This window comes from Pygocentrus nattereri, chromosome 22, assembly GCF_015220715.1.
Source record: "Pygocentrus nattereri isolate fPygNat1 chromosome 22, fPygNat1.pri, whole genome shotgun sequence".
Taxonomy (NCBI): domain Eukaryota; kingdom Metazoa; phylum Chordata; class Actinopteri; order Characiformes; family Serrasalmidae; genus Pygocentrus; species Pygocentrus nattereri.
In genome coordinates, this window is record NC_051232.1 from 6510682 (window position 1) to 6535396 (window position 24715).

Genomic DNA, 24715 nt, shown 5'->3' on the forward strand with positions numbered 1-24715 from the left:
CTGAGTGCTGATTGGTTAGTATTACTGCTACTGAGAGCTGATTGGTTAGTATTACTGCTACTGAGAGCTGATTGGTTAGTATTACTGCTACTGAAAGCTGATTGGTTAGTATTACTGCTACTGAGAGCTGATAGGTTAGTATTACTGCTACTGAGTGCTGATTGGTTAGTATTACTGCTACTGAGAGCTGATTGGTTAGTATTACTGCTACTGAGAGCTGATTGGTTAGTATTACTGCTACTGAGTGCTGATTGGTTAGTATTACTGCTACTGAGAGCTGATTGGTTAGTATTACTGCTACTGAGAGCTGATTGGTTACTATTACTGCTACTGAGAGCTGATTGGTTAGTATTACTGCTACTGAGTGCTGATTGGTTAGTATTACTGCTACTGAGAGCTGATTGGTTAATATTACTGCTACTGAGTGCTGATTGGTTAGTATTACTGCTACTGAGAGCTGATTGCTTAGTATTACTGCTACTGAGTGCTGATTGGTTAGTATTACTGCTACTGAGAGCTGATTGGTTAGTATTACTGCTACTGAGAGCTGATTGGTTAGTATTACTGCTACTGAGTGCTGATTGGTTAGTATTACTGCTACTGAGAGCTGATTGGTTAGTATTACTGCTACTGAGAGCTGATTGGTTAGTATTACTGCTACTGAGAGCTGATTGCTTAGTATTACTGCTACTGAGAGCTGATTGGTTAGTATTATTGGTACTGAGAGCTGATTGGTTAGCATTACTGCTACTGAGAGCTGATTGGTTAGTGTTACTGCTACTGAGAGCTGATTGGTTAGCATTACTGCTACTGAGAGGTGATTGGTTAGCGTTACTGCTACTGAGAGCTGATTGCTTAGCGTTACTGCTACTGAGAGCTGATTGGTTGGCGTTACTGCTACTGAGAGCTGATTGGTTAGTATTACTGCTACTGAGTGCTGATTGGTTAGTATTACTGCTACTGAGAGCTGATTGGTTAGTATTACTGCTACTGAGAGCTGATTGGTTAGTATTACTGCTACTGAGAGCTGATTGGTTAGTATTACTGCTACTGAGTGCTGATTGGTTAGTATTACTGCTACTGAGAGCTGATTGGTTAGTATTACTGCTACTGAGAGCTGATTGGTTAGTATTACTGCTACTGAAAGCTGATTGGTTAGTATTACTGCTACTGAGAGCTGATAGGTTAGTATTACTGCTACTGAGTGCTGATTGGTTAGTATTACTGCTACTGAGAGCTGATTGGTTAGTATTACTGCTACTGAGAGCTGATTGGTTAGTATTACTGCTACTGAGTGCTGATTGGTTAGTATTACTGCTACTGAGAGCTGATTGGTTAGTATTACTGCTACTGAGAGCTGATTGGTTACTATTACTGCTACTGAGAGCTGATTGGTTAGTATTACTGCTACTGAGTGCTGATTGGTTAGTATTACTGCTACTGAGAGCTGATTGGTTAATATTACTGCTACTGAGTGCTGATTGGTTAGTATTACTGCTACTGAGAGCTGATTGCTTAGTATTACTGCTACTGAGTGCTGATTGGTTAGTATTACTGCTACTGAGAGCTGATTGGTTAGTATTACTGCTACTGAGAGCTGATTGGTTAGTATTACTGCTACTGAGTGCTGATTGGTTAGTATTACTGCTACTGAGAGCTGATTGGTTAGTATTACTGCTACTGAGAGCTGATTGGTTAGTATTACTGCTACTGAGAGCTGATTGCTTAGTATTACTGCTACTGAGAGCTGATTGGTTAGTATTATTGGTACTGAGAGCTGATTGGTTAGCATTACTGCTACTGAGAGCTGATTGGTTAGTGTTACTGCTACTGAGAGCTGATTGGTTAGCATTACTGCTACTGAGAGCTGATTGGTTAGCGTTACTGCTACTGAGAGCTGATTGCTTAGCGTTACTGCTACTGAGAGCTGATTGGTTGGCGTTACTGCTACTGAGAGCTGATTGGTTAGTATTACTGCTACTGAGAGCTGATTGGTTAGTATTACTGCTACTGAGTGCTGATTGGTTGGCGTTACTGCTACTGAGCGCTGATTGGTTGGTGTTACTGCTACTGAGAGCTGATTGGTTAGTATTACTGCTACTGAGAGCTGATTGGTCAGCATTACTGCTATTGAGAGCTTATTGGTTAGTATTACTGCTACTGAGTGCTGATTGCTTAGTATTATTGCTACTGAGTGCTGATTGATTAGTATTACTACTACTGAGAGCTGATTGGTTAGTATTACTGCTACTGAGAGCTGATTGGTTAGTATTACTGCTACTGAGAGCTGATTGGTTAGTATTACTGCTACTGAGTGCAATTCAAGGCAGCCAGTCAGAATAGAGTGCATTTACATATATGGGCCTTAAAGGAACAGCCAGAGAAACAGCAGTGTTAGACAATGGTCATATAAAAATAAATTCTGGATGGTTTTGCTACATAAACCACACAAACAGGCCCTTTACCAACTGGACGCAGTTCGAGGCAAGTGTGTGGTGATTTGGGCAGAATGCTAACTGGTGTGTTGTGAGCCTCTATTATTACATTTGAGGTGGGGTGAAAAGTGAAGTCTTCTCCACATTTTTTCCTGCGCTGGCTGATAAACGTGCTGATGCTTGCCGTCTCTTTCCGGCACCTCCAACAGCAGAATGGCTATTGATCATTGCAGCACAGCCTCCACTGACGCACACAGAGTAACTCACAGTGAGTTTAATTAGCCCAGCTCAGCTCTGAGGAAGTGCTGACGCTGTCAAATTACAAACGGTCCAAAGACGCCCTTGATAGGTTTGTCCTGCAAATGGCTCTCAGGTTTAGGCAGAGAAGACAAGAACTCCTACGGGATCTGACCACAAACCAGCAGGAGATACAATTAAGAGATGAGAAAATGTGAGCAGGTTAAACTTATTTGAAGACTTCAACGACAGTGGAAGATTCAAAGAATATTTCTGCAAAACCAACCAAGCCAAGACCTTTTTGGCATTTAAAATGTGTTTCTTTAAGCCTTTATACACTGTGTAATTTATTCAGACGACAAATAATTCAAACATGTAAGTTATATAACTTACAGTATCTTGCGCAACAAACGTGATTTTCCAGAAAGTGAAAAATGCAACATATTTTATTTATTATAATTTTTGCAAACTTTCACTGGCGACATGAACTGTCTGACTAATCAGAGTCGTCTCCAATGTTGGCATGGCAACACCCAAGATGCCACCTAAGATTTTCATAAGCATTTAAAGATCAGAATCTCCAAAAGCAGCTCACACGGAGTTCAAACATCCGACTTATAGCCTGTATGGAGTCACTCAGCGTTTCGGCTTCTAAATGAAGCAATGAAGTTCTTCAGGTTACTTTCCTAAAATGGACAGCAGCCCAGTGTCCTGTCGACTATTTAGTTTGTCTTTTTTTTTTAACTTTGCTTCCATTCTTTTCAGGAGACTCACTTACAGTTTCTCAAAGAAATCTGCAGACACACCTCCAAAGTTCAGTCTTAAAAGTTGGTTGCACTTCCTTCTTCACACGATCCCAAACTTTGATTTGCAATATTGTCTTTTCTCAGTAACTGTGTTTTGGCTGCTGCACTCCTTTCAGATCGTTTCCTCCTGAAAAAATGAATGTTGTTCCTAAAGTCCATTTTGAGAGGTAGTTAAGTAAATGAAGGGAAGGTCATCACGGTGATATGTCATAAAATGGAATTGGCCTCTCTCCCTCACCCTCACCCTCACCAACGAGATCGCGAATACAAGCGGCTGAAATGAGCCTCTTCGCAGGGTGGCGGGGTCACTCTACTTGATAGGATGAGGAGCATGACCATCCGGGAGGTGTTCAGAGTAGAGCTGCTACTCCTCCGCATTGAGAAGAGCCAGTTGAGGTGGTTTAGGCCTCTGATCAGGATGCCCCTGGACACCTCCTAGGCACAGCTTACTGGGATGAGACCCTGGGGTCATCCCAAGACTGCTGGAGGGATTATATCTCCAAGCTGGCCTGGGAGGGGCTCACCATTCCTTGCAATGAGTTGCAGGGGGGACAGGGTCGTCTGGGATTCTCTGCTCTCCCAACAGCTACCCTGTCTGGACTAAGTGATTAACGATGATGATGATGATGATGATGATGACGATGATGTCCTCTCTAAAAATGTATTTTAATTTCAGGGCTTTAGATGTTTTTTTCTCCCCTTTTAAGCTAATTTAATGTGATTTTTGACAGTGTTACCAATATTTGAAATGAAACGTTTTTTAGAGAATCTACGTGTCTAGGTTCCCTTTCTGTCATGGTTTATTTAGTTCGGTGTGTTTTATTTACGTGTTCAATGTTATCTGAACATAAGTAGTTAAGATAATTGATAAAAATCAAACATCAAAAAACATCATAACCACCTCTCTGTCCATGTAGGAGCACTTTGTAGTTCTACAGTTACAGACTGTAGTCCATCTGTTTCTCTGATACTCTGTTACCCTGTTCTTCAGTGGTCAGGACCCCCGTGGACCCTCACAGAGCAGGTACTATTTGGGTGGTGGGTCATTCTGGAGTTTTTAAGCACTGTGTCCACTCACTGTCCACTCTATTAGACACTCCTACTTCGTCGGTCCACCTTGTAGATGTAAAGTCAGAGACGACAGCTCATCTGCTGCTACATAGTTTGTGTTGGTCGTCCTCTAGTCCTTCATCAGTGGTCACAGGACGCTGCCCACAGGACGCTGCCCACAGGACGCTGCCCACAGGACGCCGCCCACAGGACGCTGCTGGCTGGATATTTTTGGTTTTCAGTCCAGCAGCGACACTGAGGTGTTTAAAAACTTTAGCAGCACCGCTGCGTCTGATCCACTCGCACCAGCACAACATCAGTGTTACTGCAGTGCTGAGAATGATCCACCACCCAAATAGTACCTGCTCTGTGAGGGTCCATGGGGGTCCTGACCACTGAAGAACAGGGTAACAGATCAGAGAAACAGATGGACTACAGTCTGTAACTGTAGAACTACAGAGTGCAGCTATACAGTAAGTGGAGCTGATAAGATGGACAGTAAGTGTAGAAACGAGGAGGTGGTCAGAATGTTATGGCTGACCGGTGTATACACCAACAGCGGGTCGGGCTTGAAAACAGAGATGTTTTGGTCTTTACTTGGTGAAATGAAAGCCCACAAGTGATTTTCTGCAACTTATTAATAACCTCTCCACCGCCAACAGCCGAGCAAGTGGACGCGGGTGTTGTGCACATCCGAGAAACAATCGAGTTCCTCTTTTCATGGTGAATTTAATGTAACAGTCGGAGGCGTTTCGGTGGAAGACCGCTCCAAAACGCGATGAAATAAAATCCGCATCATTTTTACTGTGTGGCGTTAATTTGCAGCATTTAACTAAAAGTTCATATATAGATCTACTGCCCAGGATCTCCGTGTCGAGTATTACTCCGCCTTGCGCGGCTATGTTGGGGAAGATGGCGGCTGCACGGCAGCTATAAAGCTTGTTATTGACACAATTTGTGGAATATTTCCAGCTCAGCCAACTTTATTGTGCAGGTATTCTTTCGGGGATGCCCCGGAGTCCACACCGTACAACCGGACAATACAGACAACATCCAAGGTATTGTATCTGTCTTAACAACCAGCTCCTTTTTCGTTGAGCAGTGCAGGCAGCGGCGGAGGAAACGTCCCCGAAGTTGGTGCCTCGTAGCCGGGCAGCTAGAGCCGCAGCCGCCCGCCGGCCGCCGAGTGGCCAACTTCACTAACTCTTGTTTCTTTTCTGAGGGGATTTGCTCGTTAGATCCGCAAATGTAGGCTGCGTGTGTGTATTAAACTCTTTAAGCAATTTCTCCGACTGTTTTTATGTTTCTGGACTTGCTAACGTGCCGATATTCCCCATTATTTTAGACCAGTTTGAGCCCAAAAGCGGCGCTGAGGAGAAGTGAGGGGTTCTGGTCAGCCGGCGTGAAGATGTGAATGAGCCTTGGATGATTTTAAACTTATTCTTACTAAGTTTGGGGGCTATTTTGGTGACATCATGCAGGTGTGTAAACTGTCCCACTTTCTTTATCTGGGCAAGTCGACTTCGCTGTTCGTGCCCGTTCCACCTTAAACGGTACAGCGTCTAGCGTTAACGGCTGTGTCGTTTAAGGTGGAACGGAAAGTTCGAGTCGAAGCTTGGAGAAAGACGGTGTAACTAACGTTACATAAACCTGTGGATGTATTTCGAAACTTAAGACGTTAAGTCCGTGTTTCAGCGGTGCCACCGCCGCCAGCGCAGACCCGACATTGAGCCCGATTGTGGGCAGATCTGGTGACATTATGTGGAGGTAACGTTACCCTGTGCTCTGGTATTCACTAGATAGCCGGCTAACCGACTAACGTTAGCTGGGAGACAGACCGTCAGTGTTATATAGCTTATATGGTTAGTTCGTTTCTGTAAGTAACGCTGCGTGTAATGTCTTTAGTCGGTGCTGCGGCCACTCTGAGGCGGTTTTGCGCGCCGCTGCGTCGGTTAGCCGGTTAGCACGCATCAGTCGCGGAGTCTGAGGGAACCTGCCGCTCCGTGAGGTGTTTAGCTGCGGGGCTAAGCGGTTCGGCTAACCTAACCAGGGGAACCGATTCTCAGTAACACGGTAGGACTGGTTTGAAGTGATGTTTAATGCTTAGAAAGTTCAACTATTAACCATTAACACCGTCTTTAGCGCGACGTGTTTCATAATAACCTTGGACGCGCTGACCGGCCTCTTAACGTCACCTCAGAAGTTGCTCGGCTCGGCTCGGCTAGGCTGTTGTGTTGAGAGGGGGAAATGGTGGCCTCCCCCGGTTCTACCCAGTGTGGAGTATGTTATGGCCACGTTATATTTGGATATGTTATATATTTATTAATGAGTTCATATTCGTGCTTTCAGGCGGCTGAAATCAGTTTGCTAACGGGCTAACTTTCCTCAGGCCGAACTGGTTACCATAGTGATGCGGGGGGCGGGGGGGGGGCTCCTTTCAGTCGGACGGTTTATCCGTTAAAGGGGATATCCACCGAATTTTGGTTGTGAAATTTCCCTAGGATTATACGGTGAATGTAAGCACTGGCGTGTGTGGTGCTTTGGTGTGAAATGCTCGGTTTTAGACGAACTTTTCTTCAGTTCTTTGCTCAGATTTGCTCACAGTGGTGGTGAATGGATTTAGCCAGACGTCTGAAGACAGACGAGTCTCTTAAAGCTGCCGCACACGAAGTTATGCTTAAAGTGATGTCCGAGACATTGTTTTACGGTCTTTTTTTAGCCCAGAATACATTTTGAGAAGTTGTTTATGGTGGGTAAGTACATCTGTGGCAGAGCCACCCCCTCCCCCTTTTTTTCCAGGTTTTCTCACTGTTTTACCATCACTGGCTGTTTTTACATGTAGAGATTTTTGCCAATCTGATTAAAAACAATCGGATTACAGATTCAGACTGAGGTGTTTATGCTCACTCTGCTCAACAGTCTGATGAAAATCTTGGTTTACGTGCTCACTACAAGTAATCCGATGCAAAATGACGCGCATGCGTGGAGCAGCGCTGAGAGTAAACGTTACCATGACAGCGGACATCACGTGAGGTCTAGTCAGAGTGAGATGAGCAGCAGTGAGCAGTGCTTGTGTTGTTAATTGCTTTAAACTGATGTCCGGCTCAGAAAAACGTCCTTCACATGCACTTATAAAGGAAGACCTCGTGCTCTGAGACACATAAGCTGGCCGTCCGTCCCACCGCCGTCTTGTAAAGCTCAGCGTATGAACCTCGGCTCCTCTGCTGACCAGTTTCAGCTCCGCCGTGTTGACCGGTATAAACCTTTCGCTGTGACGCGCCGCGCATGTGCAGAACGTTCATACACCCTCCAATTGGAGTGTAAACGGATTCAGGTATTTACATGGACGTATTCTATTCCGGTTGAGCTATTAGTCGAATTATTAACTAGATTATCAGGCTGCATGTAAACGTGACATTCTATATAAAACTCAGGAGATACTGTAGGCTCACTGCTGGTTTTGGATAGGTGTGTCTGTATTTGTGTCGTAGACTTGGTGATACCTGGTTCTCATCACCACCACTGTGAGGACATCCGAGTCTCTACAGCTCATGGATCAGTCTGGGCTGGGATTCTGGCTGAGCTGGACGCCCTGCCGTGTTTCCAGGTCACTTATGGTGAAAGTGATGATTTTGTGGATATTGTTGCTTTTCATGCTTCACATTTTACGCTGTATGATCCGTTTCCTTGACTCTGCTCCGCTTTATGTTTCACTGCTTGTGGAGAATGTTGTGCTTTCTTACAGCCGCCATAAAACGAGTGGACAGCGGTTGTTTGTTGGGCTGAAAGATGCATTGATTTTATACTGAAAGCGCCTGATTTCTTAGGTTTTAAGTGGATAAACTGAACCTAGTAATGCAGAGTGTTATTGTGCACCTGCCTGTGCGTGAGTTGGACCAAGGAGTCTGAAGCAGACCAGAATATGGGTGTTCATACACGTCAAAACGGAGCGAGCTAAAGAAAAATTTTGATCAGTTTGCACCGACCAAGGTAGGAGAAACACCCCGAGGAACCTCGCCATCTCTGGCCAACTCTGCGCTGCGTCACAATCTGATGACATCTAATTAGCCTGTGACTGCGATGTTTCTGCCAGCCCACTGCGAATGACTGTCTCCTTCTGAGTTCAGGCCCATGGACCACTAGAAGGTGCTTCACAGCCCACAGGTTAAGAAACCCTGAGTTAGACCAACCAAACCCCCTGACGTCACAACCAAAACCTACCGGCACTTTGGCGCACTGCATTCAGGGCCAGAAATAAAACTCAGGCCTTATGGATCCTTTTAGATAATAATCACGATTTAAATAGCGGTCACGGTATTAGTCAAAACATCACAGATATTTTTAGGTATTTTGTCAGGAACCTTTGGATAAATGTGCTTTGTAACCATTATTGGGGAACGTGGGTCTGAGTGAAATGGACAAGTCAGTTAAAATTCAGTGTCTTCTGTCAGCTCGGCCTTTCTGTGGGACGAGCCCAACGGTTACTACGAGCCAGTAAACTGTGGGGTTTCTGGCCAAACACAAACAGAGGAGGTGGTTTCCGCCGCGAAAGTGAGCGGGTCCAGTTTAACCGCTCTCCCCCTCGTTGTGTAGATAACGCGCTGCTTCAGTTCACCCGCCGTCAGTCGACCGCCTTCACTCCTCTCACAGAGAACGTGCAGTGAGTATCCTTAATCTTGAACCCGAGAGGGGAAGAGAACAATGAGCAGCGTTTGTGTGTAATTTGAGCTTTGTTTTCTACCTCGAGCCGCCGTGCCGGGTGGTTTATGTGGAGACGTGTTGCCCGGCAGCTTTTCAGATTATATTAACGTCTCTTTAAACACAGAGTCCTGACTCGCTGGCCGTTTCCACAGCAGTAGTTTGTGTTTGACCGCGAGCAGAGGGGTAAAATTCGGTTACGGTTCTTCAGGAAAAGATTCAGCAAGTCATGAAATTTCCGATTTTATCTGATGTGATTGGTGGACTTACGGACTTACGGACACTGACTGGACGAGTCTTATAAGAAGTAGTGGAGTGCAGACGGGCAGTGCGAGGGTTTTGTTCAGAGCACAGACTGCTTTCCAGGATTTTTGTTGTGTTTGGTTGTGAGCAGTGAGCTTTACACATACAGGAAATATCGGCACTATATAAAGATTAATATCACATTTTATTTGACAAATAAAAATGACTTCTTTTATACTGTTTATACTCAACTGTTATTATTTAACTTATCTATAGTTGTTACAAATAGATTAGTACCCCATTTCCAAAAAAGCTGTGCAAAATGTAAATGGAAGCAAAATGTAATGACGTGCAGATCATTTAAACCCTGTATTTCTTCAAAAATAGTTCAAACACAATATATCAAATGTGGAAACTGAAAAAAATTATTTTATTTTGAAAAATTAAAGCCCATTTTGAAATTGATGCCAACAAAATGTTTCAAAAAAGTTGGGACAGGGGCTGGAAAAGTTGTGTAATGCTTTTAAATATTAAAAAAAAACCTTGTGGTTGCTTGGCAATAAATTGGCAATTGGGCATCTCGGAGAGGCGGAGTCTTTGAGAAGTTGAGATGAGGAGGGTTCAGCACTCTGTGAAATACTGCACCATCAAATAGTGCAACAATTCAAGAAGAACGTTTCTCAACATGAAAAGCAGAAGTTCTTTGCTATTTTATCATCTACAGTACAAAATATCATTAAAAGATTCAGAGAATCTGGAGAAATCTCGAAGGATGTCGTCGTTGTGGTATTTTCCTTTAAAAATGTGGTTTGCATGATTTGCATATGGTTAGGTTTTATTACTATTTACATTCTGCACAGCGTCCCAACTTTTTTGGAAATGGGGCTGTTCATTTTGGAGCGAAACCCTTCACATATGACACAGCACCTTATTTTCCCTGATACAGATGTTAAAGCCTTATAATACTGTATCACTGCTGTCGGAACGAAACCTCGTACCTCTACGTTTGTCGTTTTTTCAGTTTTTGGCGTATTTTGAAAATGCCTGTTGTCCTTTACGTTGTGTGAATTTCCAGTCTGGTTCCATTGACTTACACTGAAAGTAAAGTATGGTTTTCCTTCTCCTGTAACGTTACCGTTTTGGAGATGAGGTTTCGTTCCGACAGCAGTGAAATTGTAAACAGAAACTTTGTCGTGGTACTAAGGTTTAAAATAACAGAAGTTCAGTTCCCTGAAGATGTGCATCTAAAAGTAGTGTTGAAACATGCTGCTGCAATATGCAGCCAACATCTCATCACGGTGTGAATGAGTAGTATTTTAAGTTTAGCAGAAAGGAGTTTTCTCAGTGAGGTTCTTCTCTATCAGCTACATATCCTTTCAGACCCATGGCGCTGAGTGGTCTTCTCACAGTGGAAGGATGGACAGAAACACCTGTGGATGTTTTCAGATCTGAAGCTGTTTGATTCTCTCAAAGATGAAACCTTTATGTGTTGCTTATCTGATGGGGGTCAGTTTTGGTGTCTACCAGCCCTTCCAGGTGGTTGTTAGGAGCCACACTTTTTCTGTAGCTTTTAATTCAGTTTTTGGAAACTTGTTTTTTCACTTGTTTTCCTTTGTCTGTCTCCTTCCTTATGGAAGTGGATGATCTCATATCGGACCTCCTCAGCAGTATCTCCTGAAAGCTAGTATCCCTGTGCTATCTGGCGCTCAGTAGTTCTCCTTTAACATCTTGAAAGCGAAGTATTCCTGTAATATCAGCAGCGTTTTGGGTGAGCTCTCCTCTGAAGAGCTGATTGATTGACGGTGCTGTCTTTGGCAGGTACTGACTGGTTAAGATGGCGACTGGCGGAGCTCCGTTTGATGACTGTGCGGACGAGCAGGAGCTGCACAGCTGGACCATCGCCAACGGCAGTCTGGACGACAGGCTCAATAACATGGTATTTATTGCATTTTCACTCTCTCACAATCGCCTTCTCACTCTTCAGGTTTTGCAATGCGTGTTACTGTGCCAAGCACATTTTCCAGTGTTTAACCATTTGTTTGTGGAGTTTTACGTGCACCCTGATTAAATCCTTTAATTGTTCGAGGATTTGTTGGTCATTCGGTTATATAATCGTGCCATGCAGTGAGTTTGATGCTGCTGCATTAAGAGATAGGCAGGAAAAAGTACAGGGTGATTCAAAGATTTATCATATTTCAAAATGATTTATTTCCCCTGTAAATCATCACAGATCGATGTAATAAACTGTAACTGAGCGTAAAGTTTATGTAATTTTACAAGTGCTCAATATGAACCTCCAGCTAGACGGACATCAACACCACAGTCAAACTCATCCCAGACTGGACTGATCGTGTTGGATGTCGCTGCTCTCACGGCTCTTTCAGTGGGATTTCGGAGACCATCCAGTGCTGTGGAACCAGCGCCGAACGCTCTGAGCTGCTGGAGCTTCACTGCCCATGAAAATCAGTTCTGACAGATTCACTCTTATTGACGCGGAGAACGCAGAACGTTCTGCTCAGGGGTCTCATCTCCTCTCAGACTGAAGGAGCCAGTCAGAAGCTCTATGACCCCCTCTTACAGTTGGATTGTGATTGGTTCCTCAGCGCCTAATGGGTGTTAACATATGACGCTTTGAAATTGAATGAATCTTGTTGAATCACCCTGTATCTTCATGACCCAGAAGGATAAGAGACTTGGGGTGTGTGTGTGTGTGTACCTTGATGCTTTAGGTGGAAAAAATCATATCAATACACAAGCCTTTTAGATATTGGATTCTAACCAGTATTCACAGATAATTAAGAAACAATTGGTGGCGTCTCTTGATGGTCCATCAGTGGTATTTCAAGTCAGTTTTTGGTAATGTAGTCATTGCACTCTTGAAGAGCTAAGCGTTAAATGATGATGCAGGACTGTTTACATTTAATACTCTTACTTGGAGGTGTAACGGTTCAGTACAGTCATCAGTGTCTGGGCCGCAGTTCAGTTTGTATCCAACCAGTAACCAACTTTATACCACAGTTTTATTATTGTTATCTTTTGTAATTACTCAGATATTTAATGCAAATGTAAATCAGAAGTCTTTTCAAAATGACCGTCATCTGAATTGCTTTTACAGAATTGTTGCAAAATAAAGTGCAATAAACATGTAGACTAGCTGTGAACATCTGCAAGTTGAACAAAACCTCGTCAGGATTATTAAGTGTAATTGTGCCAATCGGTGCATAGGGAAAAGTGTAAACTGCAAGCAGAATGAACGTAAACATCAAGCGAAATAAAGCTAATCGTCAGGTTTACCTTTCATCGAGAGGAGCTGATGGAACACATTGAGATGTCCAGCTTTGTTGTAGTTGCGATAAATTCTCACCTGGCTTTTGACAAAGTCCTGCGTTTGTTTCTACACACATCTTTGGCACCGTGATTTGAAATGTGAACAGCAGAGCGTTTCAGTGCACACGGTTGCGTAAACGTCTGCATCGGTATCGGCGTCAGCAGATACAGTCGTGAAAACCATCTTCCCGTATCATTTAGGTTTTATTCCGGGACCGTGTGCTCTGTATCAGAATGCTTATCACAGATCTTCTGAATTCCAAGTCGTATCGTAGCTTAAGTGTAGTGATAATATTGCATTGTAGGCCCTCTAATGACTGTTGGGTCTCTGTTCTTGCTCCAGGATTGGGGCGTGCAGCAGAAGAAGCCTAACCGCTCCTCTGAGAAGAACAGGAAGAAGCTCTCCACCATGTCCGAGAGCCGGCTGACCAACGACATCTCTCCGGAGTCGACGCCAGGGGCGGGCCGCAGACGGGCCAGAACGCCCCACTCCTTCCCACACGTGAAATACACTACACAGATGTCCGTGCCCGACCAGGCCGAGCTGGACCGGCTGCGCCAGCGGATAAACTTCACTGACCTGGATGAGGTGAGCGGCTGCCTGATACAAAGTTTTATCTGTGCTGAAGCTGATTAAATTGACCAGACATCTTAAAGACCAGGGGGCACCATGGCTACAACTCAAATACAGCCATTATATTTATATCCAAAACCACCAGTGAACCTACACGAGTCTTCTGAGTTTTATATGTAATGTTGATGATAATAAAATAGTGGAAAATCTAGAAATATACATTTTTGGGGACTATTTTGCCTCATGTTCTACGTGTACATCTCTGCCATGAATGCATTATTTATATATATATATATATATATATAGAATAGAATAGAATAGAATTCAACTTTATTGTCATTGTGTATGTCGCAGGTACAAAGCAACGAAATGCAGTTTGCGTCCGTCCAGAAGTGCTTAGCAGCAATATAAATATATATATCTTACAATGTATAGTAAGTATAGTATATACAGGTTAAATGGGGGGGTATGAACATGAAGGGGGTTATACAGGTTATAAACAAGAATGTACACAGGCCTGATAGTTTTCAGGCGCCACGCCGGAATTCCGGCGTACCGACGATACGTTTGTGATTTTCCTCCCGAACATTTTTTTAAGTCTCAATGATAATAGACGTTAATTAAATTAATTATTTTCAAAAGCTGAGCCGCATCAGAGGCTCCGGAGCCGCGGGTTGCCGACCCCTCACCTCATGATCTGACCATAGGATCTGACGCTTCTCTTGATCTGACATGCGCAGGTTTCACTGTAACCAACACCAAGGCCGAGCCTACTAGCCATTAAGCCAGTCAGAAACAGGGGGGCGGGACTTGCTTTGACCAAACAAATGGATAGATTCAGTAGGAAATCCCGGGAAATACACGTGCAAATTTTTTTTTTCCCTCTGTCAGCGCGAAACGTATAAACTCAGCCATGGAACACAACTATATTAAGCCTATATTAAGCCTATATTAAGGGGAACTGGAACTGAATAGTAATTTTAGGGCTGTAGTATTATTTATGAGTTTGTTGCACTGTAACTTTTTCAAAATATTTAAAATAAATGCTGCATATTTTGCTATTATATTTTTAAAAGAAATGAATGTGTCCTTGTTCATGTCATTTAGTCAATGGTTAGGCTACTAATCAATTCCTAGTTTACTTTGGAGTATTGGAGTATTGTTATTGCCACCTGCTGACCGTTCTTGGTATGGCTGTAGTATCTGTAGTCTCCTGTGCTATAGAAGCAATAAGGTATGTGACTAGTTAAAAACAGGTATGGATTCCTGAACAGGCCTGCTAGTCCCAAGAGTTCTGGTAATCTGCACAAGCTTCTGAAATATAGGCTTATATTGGGTTTGTTTATCTCATGTCTGAACGTTGTTCATGTATTTCAACAAAATTCAACACAATCTATCATTGAAGGGACTAATTCAAAAGCAAAAACTCTTTGACAGTAATGAAGATCAGGGTTATACATAGACGTATATCTGCGCCCAGGGGCCAACAAGTTATGTCTTAAGTGTGTCGCATATATAGCACCCCCACCCTGCTCACCTCCCGAGCAGAGAATAAAGTTCAGGCTCAGGAATTTTTCCCACCATCACCCCTGTGTACAGGTTATAAATATGAAGGAGTATAAAGTACTAATAATATATATATATTAGTTCAGGCCAGGAAAGGTCTTAGACATCAGGCAGTGTATTTCTAATCTTCTCATGTAGAAGCTCTCTGTGATGGAGCGTTTGGAGGCATCGAGCTCTTCAGATGTGAGCAGAACACGTCAGACTCAAATGAATGTTATCTACAACCCCATTTCCCAAAACATTGGGTCGCTGTGAAAAATGGAAATGAAAGCAAAATGCAGTGACCCAATGTTTCTTTTAAAATGCTTCAGAGACAGCATATCAAAACAATACAATTTCTCAGCTTCCACATTTGATTTGTTGTCTTTGTACCATTTTCAATGAAATATTGGGTTGAAATGATCTGCACATCATTGAATAGTTTTTATTTACATTTCGCGCAGCGTCCCACCTTTTTTGGAAATTGGATTGTATTAACTTATTCGTAAGACTGGGTGGAATTCCCCTCTAAGTAGTCTTGCCTATTTGGTTTTTCACTATGAACGACAAACGAAAACTCGTCTTGGCTGGTCGCCTTGATTTAGGATGAAGACGGCAGTAAAATGGTGCGGTAATTTGACTCCATTTGGACATCAGTCCTTATAGGAGCAAGAAAATTTTTTAAAAAATTCCTTAAAGGTTGAATGTTCAGCTTTGGTGCGTTCACCATCATCCTTACATGAAGTGTGCAGTAATGATTGATTTCCTGCTTTATGCAGCTGCATGTCGAGACCTTGAAGAACGTACTGTGTTGTATAATTGTTCTGGCTATTCAATGAAAGTCTTGTCGCTCGTTTTACGCCCCAGAGGAGCATCGGCAGCGACTCTCAGGGCCGAGTCACTGCAGCGAACAACCAGAGGCAGCTGTCGTCTGAGACCAAGAAACCCTTTAATTTATCACTACACGTCAACACTAACAAGAGCAAGGAGCCCCCTGCCGCTGTGCCCACCACGCCGGGGGGTAAGGAGCCGAAGAAGCAAAGTCCGGGGAAGGGTCTGTTTGTCCCGATGCCCACCGTGCAGGTTAAGGAGCCGTGTGGGCTGGACCGAAACTCCGGGACCACCGTGGAAGACCGGAGAGGAGAGCCAGTTATCGACAGCAGCCAGGTAATGAGACCGCATTCGTTTTCAGTGGGTTTTATTTTGTGGCTAGTTAATTAATTAATTAGTTAAATGAGTAATTAGTTAAATAATTAACTGTGTTAATGTTACTGACTTTATTACTGTTGTGATGTAAGCTTGATTTTGAGAATCTGTACAAATATTACATTTAATTTTGTGTTTTTTTATTTAAGATTATAACAGTATTAAAAATGTAAATTAATGTACTGTTATTTATTTAATTGTTTAATAATTAATCTCTTTAGCCTAATCCCCTTGGCCCATGACTCCACCCCAGCTAATGAGAAAATACATATTTTAATTGATCTTTTAACTTAAAGTAAGAAAAACATAGAATGTCTCAAATTTGACTGGAACTAAGGGGCCGAGCCCAACTCCTGAAAAACAACCCCGCACCATGATCCCCCCTCCACCAAACTTTACACTCGGCACAATGCAGTCCTGGCAACCGCCAAACCCAGATTCATCCGTCGGATTGGCAGACGGAGAAACGTGATTGGTTACCCCAGAGAACACGTCTCCACTGCTCTAGGGTCTATTTTATATATATATATATATATATATATATATATATGTGTGTGTGTATGTTTATTTATATATGTGTATGTTTATTTATATATGTATAAAATTTTATATTATTTGTGAGCTACAATTATGTTGTTTCTCCAGTGTGAAACTATAGAAGTAAACTTTAGACACCAAACATGTTTTGACTGATCACTTGTCCTTTTTAACTCCTTGGAAGCACCAGTGGCTCCAAAAGGCACTTCGTCATTCTTCACTTCATAACTTTCATATTTCATAAGCCGTTTTCAAAAGGTGGGTGTCATGTTAGAGCTGTAACTTCTCTCCAGTTAGATAGGTGGCTGATATTATTTTGACCCACTTTTCCACAAATCTGAGCTATAAACTGGGTCTCAGACGGCGTCTCTTCAGTGATAAACTCTGTAAAAATATTTTTATAAAAAAATACAAAGAGCCTCTAAGATTTTTGGCTTTCGGCAGTAAACTGTAAGCATATGGCATCATTTTTATGATCACTAAACACATTGACTGTCAATTTGAGGGGAGCTGTTATAAAAAATACGTTTGTTTAACGCAGTTAATGAATAATTTGCCTTATTTTGAGCGTGTAAATTCAGATTGAAACACCGAAATATGTCCACAAGCTGAAGAGGTTAAATTTGAAATGAGTGAGGTTCCCTTTACAAACAAACGTGGGTTAGATTGCAGTGCTTTAACCTCTGGGCCTTTTGTTTGTATGTAACAAAGTTTTAGGCTGTTGAGGAGAGCGCAGGCATGTGTCAGAGAGAGGGAGACAGAGAGAGGGAGACAGAGAGAGGGAGACAGAGAGAGGGAGACAGAGAGAGGGAGGGAGACAGAGAGAGAGAGGGAGACAGAGAGAGAGAGGGAGACAGAGGGAGAGGGAGACAGAGAGAGGGAGACAGAGAGAGAGGGAGACAGAGGGAGAGGGAGACAGAGGGAGAGGGAGACAGAGAGAGGGAGACAGAGAGAGGGAGACAGAGAGAGGGAGAGGGAGACAGAGAGAGAGGGAGACAGAGAGAGAGACAGAGAGAGAGACAGAGAGAGAGACAGAGAGAGAGACAGAGAGAGAGAGGGAGAGAGAGAGGGAGAGAGAGACAGAGAGAGAGACAGAGAGAGAGACAGAGAGAGAGACAGAGAGAGAGACAGAGAGAGAGAGAGAGAGACACAGAGACAGAGAGACACAGAGACAGAGAGAGAGGGAGACAGAGAGAGAGGGAGACAGAGTCAGAAAGAGGTTTGATCTGGACTGAAACTGGAGCACAGATGTGAGAGTGATCTTGGCGATGCAAGCAGCCTGAATTTAGGCCAGTTTAAAAATACGCCACCGTCCGTGTGGAGAGCATCACTGTGCCTCTCTCTCTCTCTCGCTCTCTCGCTCGCTCTCTCGCTCTCTCTCGCTCTCGCTCTCCCTCACATCTATGTAGGCTGCTCAGTCTCAGTGTTTCTGCCTGCAGGTGGTTAGCAAGCTGGTGCAAATCCGCGAGTACATCAGCAAGGCCAGCTCCATGAGAGACGACCTGCTGGAGAAGAACGACGTTCCAGCCAACGTCGAGCGGCTCTCTCACCTAATCACCCACCTGAAGGAGCAGGAGAAGTCCTACCTGCGCTTCCTGCAGAAGATGCTGGTTAGTGTTTAATGCTCTTTCTTCTGCACCTTAAAGGCATACAAACTCAAATTCAGCTGTTAGTCAAATCTCTTTGTTTATCTCTTATAATGTTGTTGTTGCTGTTATTAATTTGAGTTAGTGGTAATTATCGTACAACTGAGGACAGTAATATCAGCACGTTTCCTTGTGTTCAGTAAAGATCTGAAACCGGAAACTTTACACAACACTTTACTGTCCTGTAGAAGACGCTGGACATCTGCCGTTCTTTCACCAAGTACAGGGAAACACGTCATTACTTATCGTCCGTGTGCTGCAGAGGGAGACTGAAAAACGCTGGACTGTCTTTAATCATACGTGTCGTGCAGTCAGTGACCGGCTTATCTAACCTCAGGAGCAAAACTACAAAGAAGTAGCCAAATGACGTCTATTTTGCTTGTTTTGTAAGAAAATAAAATTGGCAGTGGTTGGTTTTGCTTCATTTTCTCACCAGTTCATGCTTCTTAACGGTACTGCAGCTCTGTGGACACAGCACTTTGCCTTATTGGCTTGGGCTGGACTCCTTCAGATAGGCTCTTATTGTTAATTGTATTGAGAACAGTGGCAGGTCAAGGAACACCCATGATTACTACGTCAGTTGGATGGTTAGTTTGTTTTCTTGTTATATATCAGTAGTGCATTACTTCACCTGAGAATCACTGCTTTCACCTGTTTCATGATGACCCTGTTTAGTCTATTCAGGTTACACCAAGTTTGTTTCACAGATTTTGATTTAAAGGGTCCGTTTCCCGTTTTGTATTGTAGTTTTTCTCTGGAGGGTCGCTTAACATATTCATGGCTTCACGTACAAAACCAGTTATTTTACATTTTCCAGTCTGTCTTTATCTCTGAGGCTTTGTTCACACAGCAGGTGAAAGTGGCCCAGTCTGATATTTTTCATATGTGAGACAGGTGTGTGTCTGTGTTTCAGTGAGAACAGATGAACACACTGAATCGAATATTTTCAATTCCGATTTTTTGTCCCACAACTGGGAAATTCCACCTCCGCATTTAACCCATCCATGCAGTGAAACACCACATACACACTAGTGAACACACACACACACACACACACACACACACACACACTAGGGGGCAGTGAGCACACTTGCCCGGAGCGGTGGGCAGCCCTATCCACGGCACCCGGGGCGCAGTTGGGGGTTAGGTGTCTTGCTCAAGGACACCTCAGTCATGGACTGTCGGCTCTGGGGATCGAACCGGTGACCTTCCGGTCACAGGGCCAGTTCCCTAACCTCCAGTCCGATCTGGGGCAATAAGGCTCAGTCTGAACAGTCTTTTACATCAACTCCACATTCATCATAATTTCACGCTGCTGAGGCTGGTGTTTCTGTATTCAATTAGAAGAGACTCGTCCAAAACCGTCCGTTTGTGAAGAGATTTCTAAAGAAATGTCAGAACGCGGCCGGAGGAGAACGAGGCTGCAGCGTCAAAGAGCAGCTAAAAGTCTGAAAGCAAAGTTTAAAGAAGTGACCGCGGCCTTTTTACGGCTCGAACACATTCTGGGTGATGAGCCCAGCTGTCGGTGCAGCTTCACGGTGGCTCCTGTGATGCAGGTGAAGATGAAGCCGGGAGCGACTGGCGTTCATTGGCGGTCGTGATTATTTACCTCTGGATGAGCCGCGTGACGCAGCGTGGCGCTCTGCTCTTCTTCAGCCTGATGTCTTATACAGATCACATTTAGAAGATAATGTGAACAGACGAACAGAAAATTCAGATTTGGGTGACTTACCCGCCGTTAGATTTGAAGAAGGTGAATATTTGTAAATGTTATTGTGATACATCACAATTAATTCAAACTAAGCTGGTGGGTTTTTTTGCTCTTTAGTCTTCATGTGTGATGTATGGACTGCGCGGGCTGTCCTGTAAAGGAGAAATTTGGTTTTCCGTGATTTGGGCCTCTAAGCAGTTCTAAACGTAAAGCGTTAGGCTTTGTTCCTGTGCCACTGGCTGTGCTTGCCTAATGTGGTGGTTGAATCTAGGACAACTCTTCCTCTCTCCCCTCTTCGCCGGCTTTCGGTCCTCAGTTTGGCATCCTAAGCAACCTTGATTCAGAGACAGAGCTCTAGTGTAGTAAGTAGGTTTATATTAAAGCGATGAGCCACGAGAGGCCGTGGGCTACTGCGATGGTATCACGGGGAAGGGTGTTGTTAGGCACGATGCGAAGCAGCGTACAGCTTCCTTCCCTGTGCTAAAATCGAAGTAACCCACTTCCTTGAGTGGCTTATTGCTTTTATAAAACGGTGACCGACTAAACTATATTAAAATACACCGTGTTTTAGCTAGTTGTTTAATTTATTATCAATAGTAAACATAAACAAGTATTCTGCCAAGAAAGGTAGTTCCTTTAGAGTACCGTATCGTTGCTAAGCAACCATTGACCGCTCAAAGAGGAGAATAACGTCTGGTCGCCCGTCGCTGTAAACTGCAGACATTTCATGGTTTCTAAAAAAGGCTTTTTCATGTGACCGTGAACATCTGATGACACAGCGCCGTTTAACGCAAACACTTTCAGTTTATAACTTTTTGGTCACTAAATCACCTCCTCAAGTCGTCTGCCAGTCTGACGACGCCACTTATATCACGCTGGGTCTGAGTCCCAAACAGCTCCCTCCTCCCTACTTAGTGCACTACTCAGGAATTTAAATAAAAGTGGTCAATTGGGATTCGTCCACATTTTTACTCGACAGGCAGTCACTGTTCGACAGCAGAAGCTGGAATGTTGCACAGCTCACTGTTTAGCCTGGGAGTGTGGAGCCGTTTGGGATTCCCTGTCAGTTTTATAGTCAGTAATGTGGTACGGATGAGGTGTGGAGGTTATGTGCAGGTAATTTTGAAAAGTCCCGAGTCCTAATTTGGGTTTTCTTTGTCTGTTTCAAACAGAGAGATGTTTGATTATTCATCCAACATGCTGCTGTTCCACTGAGTTAGGTTATGAATTAAGATGTAAATCCACTTGGATCTTATTTGCAGTTCTCCGTACTGTGCTGTCACTTTGCCAGCTGAGTCGTGTGTGTTATCGAGAAAAAGGCAGAGTGTTGTGCCCCCTTAAATCTGGCACTACTTTGTCGGTTCCATCCTACCAGGTGCAATATAAATTAAATTTTGTGACTTATCGCTCATCAGGAAAGCTTTTTTGATGTTACGCTTTTGCCATGATGCCCAGATCTAGTTTGATGTGTAGTTCCAGATTTGAACATGCAGTGAAACCACAGTGTAATCAGAATGTTCATCACTTAAGTGTAGATTTCAACAAAAAGCTGTTTTATTCAAAACACGCTGTGCCTCCAATTGTCCTGATCAGGACACTGGTTGAGTCTCGGACGGCTTCCTGCTCCCTACATAGTGCACCACATATTAAAATAGCTGCCCCTGCTCCCATAAAGTGCATCACGTCTAATAAATTGCCTTCTGAGATTCGGCCATGAGTACACAGGTCTGTGCTGGACAAACAGGGCAATGTTTTGGTGTATAATTCAGATTCAGCTGTTGCCAAATCGTTACAACAGCTTTACTAACTTGTGCCACAGAGTGCACTAAAGCGGAAGACCAGGCGGCCTACAGGCAGCTCCACGAAGACGCTGTATTTATTTATACCTCTCAATTCAATTCAGTCAAATGGAGCAAAGTCGTCATGTGCGGACGCTGGTGCTGCAAACGTGGACTTCTTTGCGTGGGTGTGACTGTGTGTGGTTTTTGGTACGACTTTGTGAAATCAGTTCGTGAGACACGTCAGAAATCCGTCCGATCATCCGCCTGCTCCATCGGAGCTCGTTTGGGTGGTTAATCGGCAAACGAAGGCCAGCAGACGACGGCCTATGAAGCTGAAATTCTGCCCGATCATTAAATTCAGCCGGCTCTGTTGAAATAGTTTAACGCACGGTGTAGGCCTGGCTTTAACTAGGTGAGTTTGGCCTTAGTAAGACTTGTAAGCACATGATCCTTGTTTACTGTGCCACTTAAAACACTCAGTACTCAAGGCGGCGATAGAGGATAAGCACAGTGCCAGTAGGGGTGAACGAGCTGCTTCATCCTGAGTCCTGACTCGTTCTAAATGTTTGAAATGAAGAGGCGTTGATGTTTTGCAAGCTTGTTTATGTTTGACACTTGTCCAAATGCACGTCTGCTACGGCAGTTGACCAGGCGAAAGTACGCTGGCAGTTCAAGGCGGCTTTGCCAGGCTTGGCTGTCGCTTATGATTTGCGCTCTGGCACATTTTTGAATGCAGTGGCTCTCGAAACTCTGTATGTGTAGCTCGAAGCGTCTGCCTTCGCGGACTTGGTGTGAAGTTTGTCTCTGACCTTGCTCCTCGCTTTAGCTTGAGCAAACCTGCCTCTGCCCTTTTAACGGGGTCTTCTCTGAACCCGCTCCGCTTCACAGGCGAGAGATAATGAGGAAGATGATGAGGAGGATGAAGGTGCCACGGTGGACTCGGCGGTGGGCTCGGGCTCGATGGCCGAGAGCACGTCTCTGAACTTAGAGCCGCGTTCCGAAGCCTCAGACGCCACCGTGAGTACCCACAATGCCCCTCTCTCTCTCCCTCTCCTCTCGCCTCCTCAGATGAGCGTAACCCCAGTGTTGCTTGTGTTGACACTCGTGTGCTTTGGGTGAATGGAAAAGTCCTACTTGTCTAATCTTTGTGTGCCTCTTTTGGCTGCGTTCACATTACAGGCCTCGTTGCTCAGATCCGATCTCTCTGACTCGATGGTTCTCGCTCGCTTAGGTCAGTGACTCAAGTCGGTCATTAATGGGACGAACCGTCCTGAAATGACCCTCATGAGCTCCTCCTACTCAGTAACGTCACGTGACTGAATCACTGCATCATCAGCACAAACTAACGAGCAGAACGAGCTTCACTGAGAAGATCATTAACTCTGATCAGCCCTCAGCTTCGTTATTAGAGCCAGACGGAGGAGAAAAAGGTGAGATGAGCTGCTTTTCCACCGTTTACAGGCTTTAACGGCTGTTCAGCGCTGCTGCCGTGGTAATGACGGCACATAAAAGCGCATAAATTCCGATCTAAGCGTCACATTAAGGTCACGTGGACACAAATCGGATACGTATCCGATCTAGGACCACATATGAAAGTGACTCGGGTCGGATTTGAATAGATCAGATTCGTGTCCACACAGCCCTGAAAACATCCGATCTGAGTCTCTTTAGGGCAGAAAACCGGATTTGTGCCACTTCACTTAGTTTGCAGGGGTGGGGTGTCCCTATTCGTGTTCAGATGGAGGGGTGGGGCGAAGTGTTGTGGCTACATGACCCTCCACACGGAGGTTCATCAGAGACTCCAAGCAGAAAGATATGAGGAAAAAAAACAAGATGGCTGAGAGAGAGCTGGAGAATCAGTGACTTCAGCTTCACATCACTGAAGAATTAGGGGGGGTGATAATAAATAACTGCCCCCCTCTTTGAAGGTGTATGATCCCTAAATGTAACTAAAGCCCAGCAGTGAGGAGCTCTGCTGTCCCTGCAGACGGGCAGGGTCAGTAGCTGTTAATGAAGTGATGCCCTTTTATTTGAGGGTCTCGTTTCAGAGGGAAGATCTCAGCCACTGCAGCTCTTAAAGCAGTTCCAACAGGCAAGTATAAACTCGAAAACAAAAGGGTATAAGAAATGAGAGGGCCTTCGCATGTTTGCTGCACTGGCATGCGACAGATCACTTTTCTTAATACAGATCATTGTACATCGCGTTGAAACGGCTGACATCTGATGGTGCGGCTGCTCTTTCGCCTTCCTTTTCGTTTGGAGTCGAGTTTGAAAACGCTGTGATGCTAAAGCAGTGCTAGAGCTGATCTGTGGTCCGTTGAGTTGTTTTGCTGTGAAGGAGTAAAAAGCCCTGCAGGGCAAGTTGTGGTTTAAGGTGGCCTTGTAGTGCTCGTGTTCTGAGTGATGTATGCAGCTGTTTAGGGTTTTCCTCTTTTGAGATACTTGCAAAGTAATGGTCTCCGTGGTAATTTCTGCTACTGCTGGGTTGAGTAATTATTCTCAAAGCATCCTGTTTGAGTTTACTACAGCACAACAAAGGAGTGTCGTGTAAAATGTACTTTTAAAATGAGTGTTTTTCGCCAAGCAGGCTGGTATAGCCAGGTTGACTATGTGTTCATATAATGTTTACAGTGCTTAAACTGCATGTAAACACTTCAATTACTTATGACTACATCACTTGCATGAAGAATTCATATAATCTAAGGCTCATCCTCAGTTTACGATACTGTGGTTCTGTTAATTTAAACAAAATTTGGGCAGTCGTGGGCTGGAGGTCAGGGAACCAGCCTGGTGACCGGAAGGTCACCGGTTCGACCCCCAGAGCCAACAGGACATGGTTGAGGTGTCCTTGAGCAAGACACCTAACCCCCAACTGCTCCCCGGGCTTGTGGATTGGGCTGCCCACCGCTCTGGGCAAAT

At 44.2% G+C, this 24715-nt stretch overlaps 1 protein-coding gene across 6 annotated transcripts in view; it reads left to right on the forward strand.

Moving 5' to 3' along the window:
- The first annotated feature begins 5417 nt into the window (after window positions 1-5417).
- pcm1 (pericentriolar material 1) overlaps window positions 5418-24715 on the forward strand; it is a 56816-nt gene continuing 37518 nt past the window's right edge. For 3 of the 6 annotated variants that reach the window (XM_037532857.1, XM_037532855.1, XM_037532852.1), the window contains exons 1-6: window positions 5418-5586; window positions 11288-11405; window positions 13140-13385; window positions 15783-16082; window positions 18098-18268; window positions 22685-22813. In XM_037532857.1, coding sequence (XP_037388754.1) covers window positions 11304-11405; window positions 13140-13385; window positions 15783-16082; window positions 18098-18268; window positions 22685-22813 — 948 coding nt within the window. In that variant the 5' untranslated portion in view covers window positions 5418-5586; window positions 11288-11303. Of the gene's footprint in view, window positions 5587-6154; window positions 6296-11287; window positions 11406-13139; window positions 13386-15782; window positions 16083-18097; window positions 18269-22684; window positions 22814-24715 lie in introns of those variants that run through there. The other 3 variants (XM_037532854.1, XM_037532856.1, XM_037532853.1) reach the window with 3 other exon arrangements.